At 42.3% G+C, this 18132-nt stretch overlaps 1 protein-coding gene across 1 annotated transcript in view; it reads left to right on the top strand.

Moving 5' to 3' along the window:
• The window catches only part of LOC311032432 (plexin-B2-like), a 178161-nt gene that overhangs the window by 141977 nt on the left and 18052 nt on the right, over positions 1-18132 (top strand). The window contains exons 15-29 of the mRNA XM_084039195.1: positions 905-1006; positions 1092-1187; positions 2213-2300; positions 2724-2887; positions 5559-5707; positions 6613-6748; positions 11004-11140; positions 11222-11401; positions 12274-12385; positions 14504-14713; positions 14796-14879; positions 15973-16068; positions 16598-16734; positions 16822-16922; positions 17878-18107. Coding sequence (XP_083895321.1) covers positions 905-1006; positions 1092-1187; positions 2213-2300; positions 2724-2887; positions 5559-5707; positions 6613-6748; positions 11004-11140; positions 11222-11401; positions 12274-12385; positions 14504-14713; positions 14796-14879; positions 15973-16068; positions 16598-16734; positions 16822-16922; positions 17878-18107 — 2022 coding nt within the window. The remainder of the gene's footprint in view (positions 1-904; positions 1007-1091; positions 1188-2212; positions 2301-2723; positions 2888-5558; positions 5708-6612; positions 6749-11003; positions 11141-11221; positions 11402-12273; positions 12386-14503; positions 14714-14795; positions 14880-15972; positions 16069-16597; positions 16735-16821; positions 16923-17877; positions 18108-18132) is intronic.

Genomic DNA, 18132 nt, shown 5'->3' with positions numbered 1-18132 from the left:
CCCCATGCTTTCATGCTACACAGAAAATGAGCCATCTGGGGATAGCGATGTTATGTCCTACTCTATGACAAGAGTGTGTGTTACTACTCCACTGCTCCTTTTAGTCCTTCCCTCTGTGAGTTTGCGACGTGCCGTAGGATGGTTTATACATCATTTAGCCCGCTACAACGGTCACTATGGTAACCGTGCACCAACAGATGGTCTGCCCAGCCTGCTAAGTTGATTTATAGACTTTTTGTGTTTACAGCTTTTCACACGAGCTCAGTTTACATGTATGACATATGATGAATATATATCGGAGATAACGTCAGAGCAGACTGGGCTTTCTGGGAGCTGGTCTTAAAGTGACAGGCACTAAGTGTTTCAGACTGACGGTGAATACAGCTTTATTCAGGCAGACCGTATGATAAAAACATTAAAGGATGTAAACATGTTCCAGTAGAAACCTAAAGAATGAAGTATGATCCTGAAGAAGAGCATAAAAAAACTTTAAATCCTGTTGATGCTAATATGTTTTTTTGTTGAATTCCTTCTGAGAGAGAGAGAGAGAGAGAGAGAGAGAGAGAGAGAGTGAAAGAGGTCCATGTCAACATACTTTTCAAGTCTTTTCAAGTCAAAAATCTCAAGTCCAAGTGAAGTCACGAGTTACTGATGTTAAAGGCTAGTCTTTGATATCTTTGTAAATGTAATGTCCTTGGATTATTTATAGAACGCTTAAATGATTTTACATTAACAATCCAATAGAAGTAAATTTGATTATTTGAATTACAGGATCTGAACACATATTTTTCAGTGTATTGCCTGAAATATGTTCGATCATTAGATGATGATATGAAGGGCTGGACTCTACTTCTATGTGTTATGATTGAACTCATATTTTCTGCGTGTCCTCCCTGTGGTGAAGCCTGGCAGGTGTCCTCAGTTTGAGTCTCCACAGCCGCTGTTGATCCCTGTGGGCTTTCAAATCCCCATCAGCTTCCAGGGGAGAAACCTGGGCAATTACCTGGTGAGACCAGCCACAACCATGAACCGCATCATGTTATCCTCTAGTGTATGTCGTGTCTGTAAGTCATGGCCCTCTCTGTCTCCAGGGACAGAGGTTTTCTGTTGGGACGGAGCTCATGAAGGACACGGAGGTGTCGGTGACACTGGAGGAGGGGTCAAATTTCAAATTCGCAGGTTATGAGGTGAGTGTGCTGCAGAAACAAGTTGCTTACTGGCATTGAGGCGATTTGTTTTTTTCTAAAATATAATTTCTTTAAAAGCAAATTATTTAATGGTAATTCTTTAAAATAACTGTTTTCTTTGTTCTAGTCTGAAGGAAGACATAAATAGACCAATATCTTTACATTACCCAGGGAATGAAAACAATGTTTTTGCCTGTCTCAGAAGCCGTCACTGTCTGTCTGTGCAGTGACATGTTGGTTGTTTTTCTGCCTCCGCACCTAAATTAAACCCATTTAGTCCACTTAAAGAAACACTCCGATTCTTTTATTGTGCCCATTAGCAGCTCTCTGTTTATGTCGGCTGTGAAGGCTACCAGGCGTGTTGAGCAAAATCACGGAGTGTGTCATTAACGACGATTAGAACAATTAGTGAATAATTAGCGGTTAATTTGTGACTAAATTAAAGTGTGAGTCAGAAAAGGTTTCAAGCTCGATTGTTTCACTTTCCTTTGGTGTGTTGTATTTATATTTTAATGATTAAAACGTTTATTTGGGTTTGAGTTTTATTCACGCAGAAGCTCGCACTGGTTCTCCACTGCTAGTGGACGCCCATGTGTGTGTGGTGGCGCCCCCTAATGGGCCACAAAACGATGTAATTATTTTCCCAGAGTTGCCAGCTTCAGCTTTTCCACTTTTCTGCCTCCATTGATTCTCGTCTCATGCTGAGTCTGAGAGATTGCCAATATGTAGTTAAAAGGTGTGTGTTTCCTCGCTGTCTGTCTACAAACACACACACACACACACACACACACACACACACATCCTTGATTTATGGCTGCTGTGTGTGTTTCACAGTTAGATAGATGTGAAGTAATTTAGTGTTGTCCTCCAAATAGGGAGGACTGTTTTGTGACTGTGTGTTAATGCAAACCTGATGTGTGTGTGTGTGTGTGTGTGTGTGTGTGTGTGTGTGTGTGTGTGTGTGTGTGTGTGTGTGTGTGTGTGTGTGTGTGTGTGTGTGTGTGTGTGTGTGTGTGTGTGTGTAGTTTGCCTATGACAAGCAGCAGGAGGTGAACGTATCCTTCCATATCAAAGACAGAGTCACCGAGAGGAAGATTGACAGCACGCTGACAGGTTAGTGTGTCACTAACACAAACACACACATGCTCACAGTAACACACACTCACTAACACATATACTCCCTTACACACACACACACACACAAATCAAGAGGAAATGTGAAAGTGCTTACGCTGTTTGACTTCCTCTCTTATTTCCAATTCAGTTCCAGCTGAATTATGCTAATTAGCTCTACTTGTTGTTCTTCTTCTTCTCCTAATTTTTCTCTAATATTTCTTCTTCATCGTGGTCTTCTTCTTGTATTCATCTTCTTTACGCTCTTCGTCTGCTTCTTCTTGATTTTCTTCTAATTCTTCTCCTTAAACTCCTCTATCGTCTCCTTCTTCCTCTTCCTCTTTCATTCATCTTTTTAACCTTCTCTGTCTTCTTCTTCTCCTTCTTCTTCTTCTCCTTCTTCGTCCCCTTCTTCTTCTTCAGTGGTGCTGTATAACTGTTCCGTGGGAAGAGAAGACTGCAGTCTGTGCAAAAATGCTGAATCCAGGTACCAGTGTGTCTGGTGCGCCGTGGCACACAGCTGTGTTTACCGGGAGCTGTGCCCTTCGCCACAGCCGGCAGCGTGCCCCAACCCGGAGATCACAGACGTGAGTCATGACAACGCAGCACACACTACATGTCACTGTCACACTGATGGGAGTCTTCGTCAAAATGAGTGTTTGCACAGACAAAGTGATTTTGAGGGTCAATCAGAAAAGAAGGTGTTTTTCAAGCCACCTGGGTTATTATATTTTACTGCATATTGTACAGTTGACGTGTCGTCAGTGCTGTCAATTACTGTACTGTTAAATTTGTATTTGCTTGAACTTTATTTAAGGATTTCCTTTTTGTTTTCTACTTTACACTTTGAATCCGTTACATTTATTTGGTTCAGGATTCGGGGACACAGAGACACCTAGTGGAGCGGAGGGCTTAATAATACAAAATATAGTCAACACTTTTCACTTTTCAGACAATTAGGATGTCATATAGATCAAGATATGGTAAAATAAGAAAGTAATTCAAATGAGCTCCACCTACTAGCTGCAACATTCAAGTTCTTAACAAATGAATGCATCAATAATCATAGTATAATATGTTCTAAAGATTCTGAAATGGCTTTTCACCTAAGTCAAATGTTGACAGGGTGACTTCTGCTTGTTATTCAATTAATAGTATTTACACATTGTGATACTGCTACTTTGGCGCGCAGTTGGCGGAGTGGTTAGAGCGCATGCCATGTACGAACGTACATACGCAGCCGACCCCGGTTCGAATCCCGGCCGGAGGTCCTTTGCTGCATGTCACATCCCCTCTCTCTCCTCATGTTTCCAATCTATCCACTGCTAATAAAAGGCGTCTATGCCTCAAAAAAATCTTTAAAAAAAAAAAATGACAAATACTCTAATTATATAACTGGAGTACTACTTATATTTCTGCAGCTACCAACTTTTGCAAACTCCACAGAAAATGTCTCCATCACATACGAGGTTCTTCTGATCTGCATTGTAGCAGAGAGCGTGATCTGGTCGCGTCATTTCAAAGACGGCAGCGTCGTGACGAGGTAGAGGAACCTCCGCCACTAGAACCTTTTACACATCCACCATATTGCATTTTGCCTCCGTCGTTGTCGCGGCAACAGCCAGCCTCTTTGACGTGAAGCAGATCTGAAACGTATCTTGTGTGGGAGAGAATAGCGGCAGCAGACTGCATCCTGTGATTTCAAAGGAATAAGTGAAGAGGAACTGTCTGATATGTGCTGCCGTCACAGAAGAAAAACACAAAGAAGTAATCATCTGGATGAGTGGGGACGAGGCTGAGTTTAAATGTGTGTGTGAAGGAATCCCATCGTGTTAGATGACAAGATTCCAACAAACAGAGGAACCTATAATGGCTTGCTGTGGCTGCCGGGTTCTCACTCTCAGCTGCAGGGACCAACACTTGGTTTTCTCAGCTGCTGATCGATGGTCATGCTCCCCAGGGGATGAATCAATGCCCACGTCGAGTAACACTGGGGTCCATAAAGAGGAATCTGAGAGAGTACAGCTCACGTTTCCATGACATGAAATGATCTTGAGATGATCTTCATCCTTAGAGGATGAATCTGTGACCATTCGGACTTCATGAAAACGTGAAGCTTTCAAAATGAACTTTACATTGTTGTTTATTATTTATTATAGGTTAGAATAACATCTCAGTTGAACATTCCTTTCCCTTCCGTGTAGCCTCTCCTGTAGTTTTACAAACATTATAGCCCCATTAATAATAATGTCATGTGATTTTAAACTACTACCAATAGAAAGTTGATTGAACTCCTGAGAAATGTGTCTATAAAATGCCATTAACTAGCTCACAGTGTGATGATTGTACCTCTGAAGAAGAAGAGCCGTCCTCCAGAGACGAACACAAGCCCTCCATCTGTTAGGATAATCGTCTCCATTTGTTCTCTCATTTTCCGTCTTTCCACATTCATTTTAACACATTTATCTTCTTTGTTTGATCAAATTCTACATTTTGGGGATCCACTCAGCTTTTCACAAACACAATTTATCAATCAGCCGCCTCTTCTCTTCGGCGAAGAGAAAAATAAGGGAGACAGTTAATTCTTCTCCCTTATTTTTTTTTTTTTTACTTTTTCAATTTGTTTCCCATTTCCTCCCAAACGCCACTCGTTTGTTTCCTCTCGATTGCCTTCGAAGGCTGATTAGCTCAAGAGTACTACTTCAACGTTTTTTGAGTTTTTCGTGGAGCTCTTTAGGAGAGGAGATGCGTTCGTTCCACAGCGGTGTAATTTGTCATGTGGTCATCAGATGGTGGCGGATATGAGCAACTTTCCTGACAAATTATATTCGTGATGCAGAAGAACGGCATTTATACTTACTTCCAGCCATTTCTGATACCTAAATAACAATGTAGCCATGATGGGACCGGCATTACATGCATGTCACGCTTTTATTTGATATTTTAAGTCCTTTTAATGTTCATCCTCACTGGATGTATCAGAAGAAATGATGACACTGAAATATATATTGAAATATTTACTCAAGTATTCTATTGGAGGTACATGTACTTGACTAGAGTAATTGTATGCTAATTTATTCTTCTACTAAAATATATACTTTTACGTTACTTTTTATTCTACTATATTTCTTTCATACCTTTAGTTACTTTGGGCATTCAGATAGACAGACAGGAACACAAACACATTAAATAAAGTATATCCCATGTTAAATATGAGAAATGTTCACTGTATTAAAGTAGCTGGATGTGTTCTTCCAGATCATCCCTCGCTTCGGCCCTCTGAACGGTCAGATCTCGGTGACCATTAAAGGCTCCAACATGGGAATAAAGAAGGAAGACATCAAGAAGATCACCGTGGCCGGGGTGGACTGTCGCCACCTGAAGGACAGATACTCCGTCTCCACCAGGTAGTCTCACAGACAGGCAGGAGCTGGCAGAAGAAGTATTGAGTACTAATACCACACTGTAAATACTCAGCTCAAGTAACATTTTTATTTACATTTTAACTTTGACTATTATTATATTACTGCTGTATTTATGTGTATGCAGCATCTTTCTACATCATGTTCTATAAGATCATCAGAGTCCTGTGAGAACCACGTATCTCCAAAAACCCTGTTTTCAGCTCTGTGACAATGTTTTTTTTCCAGCTGATCCAAGAGACTTTTTAAAGAGTTACCTTCAGTACACATAAAGAAACACTTCATCCTTCAGTTACTCTCAAACATTCAACATCAATACATCTGGAAAATCCGTGTTTGTCACTGACAGGAAGGGATGAAAAACTGTCACCTGAAAAGAACTCAAGCTGTAGTGGAAACATAAAATAATAAAATGGAAACACTTGAGGAGCGCTTGAACAAGTGTAGATAGTTAGATTCATCTCCTTGTTATTAGTTAAAGGTGACCTTTTATTCTCCTTTTCTGGTTCCTTCTAGAACATGTTTAATCCCTGTAATGTTCTCCCATCAGCGTTCTCCTCAGCCTTTCTCTGAAACGCCCCTCCTCCCAAATGTCTGCTGTGATTGGTCGACTGCTTAGTGTGTTTGTCATAAATGTCCCGCCTCTTACCATAATCCCATAAGAGGAGTTGTGCTGCTGAGGAAGAGTAATGAATGACGTCTTCTCAACATGGAGACTCCACACTCAGCTTCACTCTTACTCGCTGTGATTGAGGGCGTGTCAAACCAGCAGCTGGCCAGATGTTATGCAAATGAGTTCCTTGGTGACGTCACCACTTTACGGAAGATATGAAGCCGTTAAGGCAGAAAAACCCACCAGGTCCTCTTTAACGTCTCCTGTCTGTCCACAGTGTGGTGTGTGAGATCGGCCCGGCGAGGCGAGCGCCACCATCCGACTTCCCGTTTGAACCGTCCAACAGCGGAGCGGTGGAGATAGAAGTGGATGGAGGAAGAAGAGGGACGTCGCAGGTCATTTTCACCTACCGGGTACGTCCAGACTCGAACATTTCAACATTCTAGACTATCTGGTAAACAGATACATGTGCAGTATGTCATCTCAGACGGTCTGTCCTCATCCAACAGCAGTCTATGGATGAGAGGATTTGCTCTGGTTCAGTTACATGATAGCACATGCAGGTTATGATCAGGGCCGAAACTCTGAATAAGTCTTAATGTTAATATTTGTCACTGCTGGCTGTTAGCTGTGGATGTTTTTTTGTTCTTTCATTCTACCATCAATGTGCCATGATTTCTCAGCATGTAAGAGATGATTTCATGTTGGAGCGGTAGACTGCACATGTTTTGAATCAGACAGAGAACAACGTTTGTGACTTGATGACTGACATCGATCATCTGTAGATGTGTTTAAGGATGGGTATCGGACCCATCCGGGTTTATTTAAATGGATCAGTAGCGGCGAAAACAGAGCAGATCAAATCTTTCTTTAGTGAACTCTCCTGTGTTCTGTCCTCCTAAGTGTATCACATTGGTCTTGGAGATATCGGCCCTGGAGATGTCTGCCTTCTCTCCACTGTAATGGAACTAATGGAGCCAAAAATACTACATTTCAAAAACTCAACAGCATCGTCTCTTTGCAGAAATCACAGACTTCGTTGTGAGCCGTTTCACGTAGGAACAATTTTCTCTCTACCAGAGTTGCTGCACAGCCCTAATACAGCGGTTAACTGTGTCAGCACTGTTGGCTTGTTAGCGCTGTTAGCTGCTAGCTGCTGACTCAGACATCTGAACGTCCAGAGTGGTGTGCAAGCTGTATGGGTTGTAGCTGCTGCTGTAGCGGGTCGATCACGCTTCGCATTTAATCGAAGAACTCCCGTAGCGAGCAGAACCACATGCATACAAATACATAGAAATAGTTGTTATTGTTTTTGGAGATCTGGCCACAAAACAGATAGATTGCAGGTATCATGTGGCTGGAAAATGTTTGATACTGCTTGGTGCCGATTTCATGCTGTGAAAACTCCACAGGGCGTTTTATACAGCACACATTTAGTAGTAATGTATGCATTCTGTCTGCTTCCCTAAACACAGATTAACATTCCTACAGTAGTTTGATAACATTCACTTGATTTCCGTGCTCCAAACCTCCTGATTCACCTGCAGGAAGCTTTGAAAAGTCTGGAAACCAGAAACCTGCAGACGCTGTGTACACACACCTTCGACGTTTCCAAGGCGATAGAGAATATAGTGTGACACTTCAAACCCCAGGAGATCTCACATCCCAGAAACACTCAGAGCTGTATCACAAAGTAAAGCACACACGCTGCCTTCCTCTGCTGTGGTGCTGCCTAAAGAAGCAGCAAAGCGTAACAATATCCCTTGCATACAAATTCACATACAGCGGCACAAAACTGTGTTCAACTTCCAGCACAGAGAAACAAATCTGATCCTGATAAATAATCACCTGCTGCTCCGTTGTGTTTCTCTAACTGTGCTCAGTTGTTTCATTTCACTTTCATATTTCTTTGTTGTTTTTCTGTTGAGTTGACAAAAAGCCAATTAAAGCAAACTGCTGGGACTAAAATGACTAATTTACTTTAGCAGCAGTTTGTCTCTGTCTGTTGGTAAACTCTCCAACGGTAAACTTCCCTCTGAGATTGTTTCTCCTACAGTCGAACAGAATATTAAACCGGTGCTACGGTAACAGGCAGACCTGACGTTAAGTGTTTTACTGTTTGAATAATGTATTTAAAGTGGCAGTCCGTAACATTTTCATCTATTTAATTGCCTTTTAAGTTCTTATCTATCAAAGAGTGAGTTCAAACAATGGTTGATCATGTGACCACTCATGAAAGTGCTTGTTGCTGCTTTGCCCAGAAATAGGATTTCCGTGTCTGTGGCCACATTCCTGCTAAACTCTAAATGAGTTTGATCTTTTTCCGTCAGTCAGCAGCGGTTGGTCTGCAGGTGGAGCTCCCTCTAATCTAAAGTGTTTGACCAGGTACATTTCATTACTGCTGACTCACAATGGAGGATCAACAGGCAGAGAAATAAGACCATTCAACTTCCAGTCTGAAGAAAAAGAAACAACAAACTAATAGTGAAGATCACCATTGATGTCATACAGTCGACACTGCTCGGTTTCCAAAGGAACTCTGGGAGATGAGGTCCCAGAGCCTCACCTGCTTTTACATCTACCTCCAAAGAGTCTCAAATCTTACAGACTGCCACTTTAAATAAGTCTAAGGACAAAAAAACATTTCCTGCCTTAGTGATTTAACTAAAACATGAAGTAAAACGGTGGAGATTGAAGAGAGCGCTGCGTTTTGCTATCAAACGAACAAAACAGTGAGCTGAAAGAAGCTCAAATGCTTTGTGGAGGTTGCCATGCTGGCAACGGCACATTCATGGAAGCAAAAAGCAGAAAAGGATTTCCTGTGTTGGTGAGAGACTGTTGGTTCAACACTAACATCAACATGTTTCACTTTAGTCATCACATGCATTGTTGTTGTACAAATAGTGGTCGATGCAGCAGAAGAAGGTGTGAAACAAGCCTCCATCCATGTTTATATCCGCTACTGAAGCCCCACCTTGGAAATGTGTCTTTCTATTGACTCTGATGTATTTCAGTAGCTGCTGTGGTGTTTGTGTCTCACCTGCAACCAGGCGGAGCTGCTGTTATGACTATGTCTCTCTTTGTGGATGTGTATTCTTAGGTATGCAGCTTCGTCTGCCAGAACAGCGAGAGCCGAAGTGAAGCAGCTACAAACCAAACACCAGAGCAGCACCTCTCACTGTTTTTCATATTCACACCTGTATTTCTATTATTATTCCCACAAATATTCTCTCGCACGCCGTGCACAACCGCTGTGTCCTAATTCTCCAGACAGATTATGGAAGCCTCCTCATCCTCCGGCGCGAGGCGAAGAATTAACATCCGCTCTCGTTTCTTTGGTTTTGTCACGCTGTCGGCGCCACACAGAACCTTCCAGAACAAACAGGACGCCAACCTCCACCGGCTTGAAACAATACGCTTCAAACGCACGCGTTGATAAAAGTCCCTGGAGTTGAACTTGTACAGTTTGTGTTGAGTCATAACTCGCTGCTTAAATATATACCACAGGGGTTATTGAGCTTTAAAAGCTGTTTTGCGTTTGATTCGATCAAAGCGTTCACACCTGCAGCGAGAATATTGTGAACTCTGCTCTTAAAGTTGACTTCATTTTTCTCTTTTTTGTGTGTGTCGTCTGTGTTTGCCATTCGCTTTGACATGTCTGAGACTTTGTTTTTCTGTTCCTGGGATTTGATTATTCTCATGTGTTTCCTGCTGAAAGTGACTGGGAGGAAAACCCTCTCGAGCAACGACGGCGGGCTTTAATAGACGGTATAAAAAGTAATTAGATGTCATAATTAAGTCTCTTCCTCTCTTCCTTCAGGCCAGAACGGAACAACTCTCGTATAAAACGAGTAAATAACATTCCAGCGAGTCCCACGCTGGTGTTTGTGTTGTGCATACCTTACAAACATACACACACACAACGAGCTACCTGTTGGAATAATTCAGCATGATGGCGCCTTCGGGTGTCGCCTTAAGCAAAAAGACCAATTTTCTTATTTGCATAACATAGAAATATTTAAAGTAATTTTATGATTTATGTCTAGAAGAAAAACGGCAAAATAAAGGTCTTTTTTAAATAGCACCTTTCATACAGGGTGTGTAGTTCAAAGTGCTTAGTGTTCAATAAGAGAATAAATCAATTACAACAAGTGCAAATACGATAAAATCAAGCAATCACATGAATAAACGGAGACAGTTAATAGCAAGAACAGCTTTACTAAGAACAATAAAAGATAAGAATAAACAAAGGAAGAGTGACAGTTGAATAAATAAGTTTACAATTGTCCTTTAAGAGATTTACATCTCTTAAAGCCTGAGTACAAAAACATTAACATTAAATCTACTAAAAGTACCAAAAGTAAGTACTCCTTATGCAGAATAATACATATTATTATATCATTATGCTGTTATTGTATTATGATGCATTATTGATGCATTCATTCATGTTGCCGTTGGTAAAGGTGGAGTTCTACATAATACATCATTTATGAGTTGATTTAGATTTTGTGCTAAAAATGGAAATATGCAAGTTAACTTAAGTTATCAAATAAATGTCAAAAGTGTAGTTTTTGTTTTAGAAGTAGAAGGAAACTGAAATCCTCAAGTGCAAGTACCTCACAATGGTACTTAAGTACATGTACTCAGCTCAGTCTCCTCTCCATCCAGGACCCCAACCCGACCTCTGTCCTCCCGGCGAAGGGTCCCGCCGCTGGAGGAACCGTCATCACCATCCACGGGAAAGACCTGGACACGGCGACGAAGGAGGACGTCTCCGTCAGCGTGGGGGGCGTGCCCTGTGAAGTGTAAGCCGCTGGCCACGTCCGGGAGATATTTATGTGTGCTGTCTGCAGAGACATTAAACGTTTCTCCTGTGTTCTCCTCAGCCTGACGTTCGGCTCACAGATCACCTGTAAAACCGGCCACCGGGGGCAGAAGCTGCCCGCCGAGCGCTTAACGGTGACGGTGAAATACGGCAGGAACACCACCAAAGACATCCCCGGTGCATTCCAGTACGCCGAGAACCCCAAGATCACAGATTACAACCCCAAGGGAAGCTTCTTATGGTGAGTACGTTTCCTGGGAAAGCTCGAACACTAATTATCGTCAGCAAAGAACACTTTTTACAAACAAGTACTTTTCAAAGCTGTAAATAATAACAGAAATCAGAGAATTGATGCCGTAATAATGAAGAGAGGTATGAACTACAACAACACAGTCACAGTGAGAGAAGGCAGGAGAAGAATCATCCAGGAGACTGATATCAGCCTTGGCGGCCTCGGCTCGGATCAGCATGAAATGAGTGTCGCAGGTGATGGTTTGATACCGACGCTGCGTCTAGACACATCTCAACCTCCCGACACAAAGTCGAAGGTGTTGTTGTTTTTTTGTCGTCACTTTGACCAATCGGATCGATCTGTAAACTGTAAACAACGACGACCCCAAAGAGGAACAACGTCGGTGCTGTGTGATGGAATTGTGAAATGGAGGAAACATTCATGTTACTATGGCAACAATGGCCACTTAGTTAAGTTCAGAAAAAAGCTGGAGAGAAACAGCAGAGGTACTTCAGCAATAGCTCCAGTAGGGATGACATCACTCGCAGGGTGTAAGAGGACCAGCAGCGATTGGTTGGGGACCGGCGTGCATCCGTCTCGTCTCTCAGGGCGACGAGACTTCATGGCTCTGTAATCAGCTGAGCGAGACGTCACAGAGCTCAGTCAGAGGATCTCAGACTGCTACATTTGCAGCTTTAGTAGGTTTGATCAGGATTTCATGATCTTGTTGAATGTTTTTCATATAAATCAAATCTTATAAAAACCTCCATCAGATAAATGTGGGAGCAAAAAAACGTAAATCATATTTAAAAAGAACTGCATCATTTCTGGGTAAATGTTCTAGTAAATTAATTCCAACCCTCCCCTGTATGTGTGTGCAGTGGTGGGCGAAGGATTGTGGTGGTGGGAAGCGGTTTTGATCTGATCCAAAGAGCCACGATGAGAGTCCTGCCCTTCCCCGACGAGTTCTCCCAGAACACGTCATCGGTGGAGGTAAGTGTGACGGAGCGTTGATCATATTTCCAGAGTGGAAATATGATCAACGTTGATAACGTTTGACTATTTTTCACAATAAAGTCTCAATCTAAACCAAAAGTAACCCTTGAAAACAAGAACTGTTACGAAATAGTTCTTTCACAGAAAACTAAGCAACAGTTAATATAATAATGCACAAACAGTAGAATCAGAGACTCCTGCGTCCTCCCTTTAATAAGACGCCTTGGTTTTTGGTTGTCGTCATCTTACCACAGGATGTGTGCAATACTTTTGTTACGTGTAATTGTTGTTAACATGGTAAAGCTGCATTCAAAATGTATTTTTGAGATTGTGAGATGAACCCAGATTGCTGGAGTTGTACATTAGTTTTGACCGGTTAGTCCATCAAACCATAAAATATCAGAGGGGCGCGACACTGACGGGAGCAAACGTATTTCCTGCTAAAAGCCCAATATCGTGTGGATGTGTATCGGTCTGCAGCTGACACTTGAGTCAGGAACCTGAAACGGAGAGAACAGGACCGTGCTTCTATTTCACTGCTGAATGGCTTTGAGTGACAGAGTCTCTTTGGAAAGATTCACTGCTGAAGTCGTTTCATGGTCGCGATATCTAACGCTGTCTGAGGCGGGAGAAAGTGGGAGAGACACGGGGGGAGTTAAAGGTCCACCTGATAATGAACAACAAACTGAACACTTTTACATATTTAAACACGCAACCATAACCGCTTATTTTCAGCGGAAACAACACGCTTTGAAAATGTCCTTTTTTGACTGTCTTAGTTAGTGTTGCTACACCTTTCTGTATTTTTTCTATGCCACATATGCATTTTTATGTACTTTTTATAAAAGATTGTTGGAAGTTCAGTTAGAGTTCAAATTTGGTCATTTGTGTGGAAGCCCTGAGAGTCTGGTGATCAATTATTTAAATCTGCTCTGAATTGTTGTCTGTTCTGTGTTCATGACGCAAGAACAGACGTTTTCCCACAACTCATTTTCTTGGTTAGTTTTTTTCTATTCATCCGTGAAATTCAAAAGGTGTTTGTTGTTGTAATACTCATTTTGGCCACAAGTGGCTGAAGTGCACGACTACCTCAAACTTAGACTGTATAAAAGGAGTGGACGTAGTCATCGTCACGTCACCCATTGGTTTGTGGACGAAGGTTTTTATGTCTCAAATTATGAGGTTTTGGCATCTTGGATTTGTGGCGACCAGTCAAGGAAGTGATGATATCTGGACTGTGGAGGAGGTTAACTTTACAGTTAAGTGTTTAAAGCATTCTTAATAGCTAGTTGCAATGTCGGCATGGTTTTTTTTTGTTTAGTGACAGCGACCTGTCAATCAGCAGGTAGCCCCGTCCCTAAAGCATCCCCTGCTTTCTGGTCTCTTTGACTCTAAATGGACCATAATTTACTAAATGAACATCATGCTGGATTGAAGAAGACTTGAAACTAGAGATTGATTGATTTATAATAGACTCATTGTCTCACAGACTTCTATACAATCAGAGAGGAGTCGCCCCCTGGTGGCCAGCAGAGAGAATGCAAGTTTAGGACACTTCAGCTTCGGCTTCACTTTTCAACTGGAAGTTGCCACCTGATTCTAAAAAGGACCGAAAATATTCATGTTTGGTGTACTTAAGCCTCTTGTGGCCAAATGATGATTAAACAACAAAACACTAATCCTGTTTTTTCTCCCTCACTTGCATCTCAGGGCTTCCGTACTTTTAACTACTTCAAGTAATCAACAGCAATTCACTTCAAACAGCCTAAAGCCACATTTTGATTGTGTGCTGTATATAATCCTGCGTGTTTGTTTTACCTTTATTTGTCCTGCTTTGTTGTCTTTGTTGTCCTGCAGTCTATTTCTGTGTCAATAAAAGCCTTTCATGTGTTAACGTACTCGGCCAATAAAGCTGATTGTGATGAACAGCAAACACAAGGAAACAAGGAATGTGAGAGTGAAGTTTTCTGTCGTTAGTGTGTTATTTCATTAATTGCAATTGCATTTGAAGAAACTTAACAGTGCAATGTGGTCCTTTTTGTTGACACGGCCGACAGGTTGAAGACGTGGTGACACGGCTCGCCATATTGACTTCTTCTTCACTCCTTTGTTCAGTTTGTCCAGGAGGCTCTGAGTAAGAACGACACCATCCTCCAGTTTCACTCGCCGGCCGTCAACTGCTGCGTCAACAGCCAGTCTTTCCGGACGGTCATCCACCTGGACAACATGAAGGAGGAGCTGAAGGGCTTCGACTACCACCCCGACCCCACCTTCAACAAGCTCGGCAAGAACGTCATCACCGAGACCAGCATCATCATCGTCACGGTGACTACAGGCGATTACTTAAACCCTGAACATCTCCCTTTGTTGTCGTGTCTCGTTTTCACACTCTGTCTGCTGCCGTCAGGGTCGAGGGTTCTCCAAGGCCATGTCGGCCAAAGAGGCTCAGGCGTTTGTTGGCGACGCCTCCTGTCACGTTAACATCCTCCAGGTAAACAAACTCTTCTCTGCTCACTTTACCATCCCTGTAGTAGACTGACACGGTAAAGACGGACCTGATATATGCATTGTATTAAGCAGAGGGGATCAGAGAGTCACATCATCCATGTCTTGAGTCTGGCAGGTGATTAGCAGGCAAACTATTCACTATACCTGATAAACCACTAGGATGCAGGGATCAACAGAAACCTTCTACACTGTTAATTCTGATTCAAGCATACCTTAAAAATAATTTTGTTTTTTTAAGTCGTTGGTCCCCAGAACCCAAAATATTTTTATGTTTAAAAACAATTGGCAGAACCAGGAGAGACTTCCCTGGTAGTGTACTGAGGCCAAAGTCCTCCCTGCATCGGCCCCGAGGGCGAGTGTGACCCTTTCACTGTCACGCCGTCCTCTCCATTAATACCAGCAAAGCCCAGACAAAATTTCCAATTCAAACTAAAGTGGCCATGGTTTATCGATGAGGTGGCAACATTCCAATGAAGTAAAGAGAAATGATCCTGCAACACAAAATAATTTTCTGACTAAACCGGTAAAAACACTGAAGAAAGAAACAATCTGTTTCTCTGACGCGGTTCGGCAGATGCAAGATGTCTTGGAGGGGCAGCAACGTTTCGCTGGTAACATCCAGACGTCTGATGAATCAAATCCTTCATCTAGTTTAAATATAGAGTTTAAAAACATCAAGATCTAAAAAGTGTATCATATCGTATGTGGCTAAAAACTGGATAAAACGTTGATACATGAGAGCTTCTGACTGATAACCAGCAGATGAAATGCACCATTTCCTTAATAAGAAACACGGGTATATATAATATACATGCACAATTCAATAAAATATATAACTTAGGTGTGGTTGTATTTCAAAATGTTTATATGATTCCATATTAAAATAAAACAGTCTGAGAAGGAAACTTGGATTTCTTGGCGGTAAGGAGACAAAAGGTTTGGAAAAACTGTTCTATACCAGAGTTGGTTGATGAGTCGGAAAAAGCTAACCTTGATATATTAATATTGCTTATGAAGTCATAGCAGCAGTGTATTGTATGTTTGGTTCGGCTGGGTGACTCTTCTCTTTGTTGCAGGATGATAAGTTGATCCTGGAGGCTCCTTCGTCGCAGCCCAGATCCAGATCCAAGCGCCAGCGCAGAGACACGACCAACGACCTGCTGGAGCTCGTGGTAACCAGGAATCCCCTGTTAGATCCTCTCACATGGGAGACGCTTAATACAGACTGAAAGAACGGTTCCTCAGGCTTTATAGACGAATGAGACCTAAAACCCAGAAGTGAGAAAGGAGATGTTGCACTTCCTGTTCCCTCTTCTTGAAGTCAATTCCATGCTACATTTAACCACCAGGACATGACAGGATATTATGGTCTGTCCAAGCCAAAGACAATCATTATCTTTCATGTTCATTGTAAACAAACGTTTAGAAATCTGGTTAGAAATAATAGAGAATACGATGCTGCAGAACTTGCCTGAGAATCTTGGAGATTTTTAGTTTTCCTTCGTAGCAAAGTAATCCAGAGGTAGTGATGTGCGTCCGTGGGAAGGCTGTAAACAGGATCTGCTAATAGATGATTCAGCATACTTTTAATGGCGCCAACTTAAACATGAGGCTCAAAATAGAACAGCACCTTCCTGTAGCATTACAGCAACATTTCTCCTGGTTTCATTTGAGCCGTCTGATATGTGCGTCTCCTTCCAGGTGAAGTTCGGTCACGGCGAGTGGTTGGTGGGTTCAGTGTACTACGCCAGAAAGGACGACATCCCCCTGGCTATCATCATCCCTGCGGTTCTCCTCCCCATGCTGCTCTTCATCGCCGTGTCCGTCTACTGCTACAGGTAAGAACAGTCCAACCACGAAACACATCCGTCTTCTCTGCGTTCAGTGTTTTAAATATCTTCCCGTCTATGACGGCGTGTCGACAGGAGGAAGAGTCAGCAGGCGGAACGGGAATATGAGAAGGTGAAACACCAGCTGGAGAACCTGGAGGAAAGTGTCCGAGATCGCTGCAAGAAAGAGTTCACAGGTACAAACACACGCCGGACCAGACTGATCCAGATCTCACCTGGACGCCTGAAGGCATCACAACCTCATCAAATCTCCAATTACATGCAAAATGTGTCTATAATTAATAATTTAGTTCATGTTAAAATGTTAAAGTATGCTGTAATCAAGTAAAAGCCCTTTAAAGCTGCATTTAAGATTCCGTTGCAGCAGACGATGTTTTGAAACAGAGTTTATTAAATCATTAAAAAAAAATCAGCACCTGTATTTTTAATGGTATCTCATTAGAAAGCATTAATGTGTATTTATAGAGGCTATTATGTCACAACCAAAGAGTCTGATGAACACCTAATATTCAAAACAGTAACAATAAGAACAATAACCGTTATTATATAACAAAAACATTTCTACCGTTTCGGTAATGGTTGCCTTCAAAGCAACTACCAAACCATAATCTAATTTCATATTTCAGTATTTAGACATCCTTAGGTTCGGCCAGTAAAGTCACTGAATCTGCCGAGACCCACCTGAAGGTCTCTGTGGTCCGGCAGACGCAGCACAGACTCGTCCACCGAGCTGAATTCTGTCAGCATCGTGTCACACGTTGGGGTTTGCACAGATTAGAGGACGTTGCCACTTTGACGGTTTTATCTCCATAATGTGAACTCCTGCCAACGCGATTCAGCAGAACGGGCCTTGGCTTCAACATCAGAAGAGAAGCGTCCCTTCAGGTCTTCTTGGCGAGCGCCGTGGAGCCGTTTCAGCCGAAGCTGACAGCTTTGTTATTGAGCTTGAAGGGAAGTCAGCGCTCTCTTCACATGTCAGCGGTTCCCAAAGACTATAGGGGGATCGCAGGGCTGTATGAGGCTTATCTGTAGTCAGTCATATACTGTATATATATATATATGCAATGACTATAAATCATGCAGCAAACAAACACACAACTCCGATATAACTGATTTCTGATCTGATTCCAGATCTGATGATTGAAATGGAGGACCACACCAGTGACATGAGCGAGGCCCGGATCCCCTTCCTGGACTACAAAACCTACACCGACCGGAACTTCTTCCTCCCCTCCAAGGACGGGGCCAACGACACCATGACCACAGGCAAAATACAAATCCCAGAAGCCCGCAGGGCCATCGTGGCTCAGGCGCTGAACCAGTTCTCCAACCTGCTGAACAGTAAAACCTTCCTCATCAATGTGAGTTTGAAGACTTTTAGAAGTA

The sequence above is a fragment of the Eutrigla gurnardus genome (genome assembly GCF_963514095.1).
Source record: "Eutrigla gurnardus genome assembly, chromosome: 21".
NCBI lineage: Eukaryota > Metazoa > Chordata > Actinopteri > Perciformes > Triglidae > Eutrigla > Eutrigla gurnardus.
The sequence above is the reverse complement of the archived record's forward strand: the minus strand, read 5'-3'. Positions and strand labels throughout refer to the sequence as shown.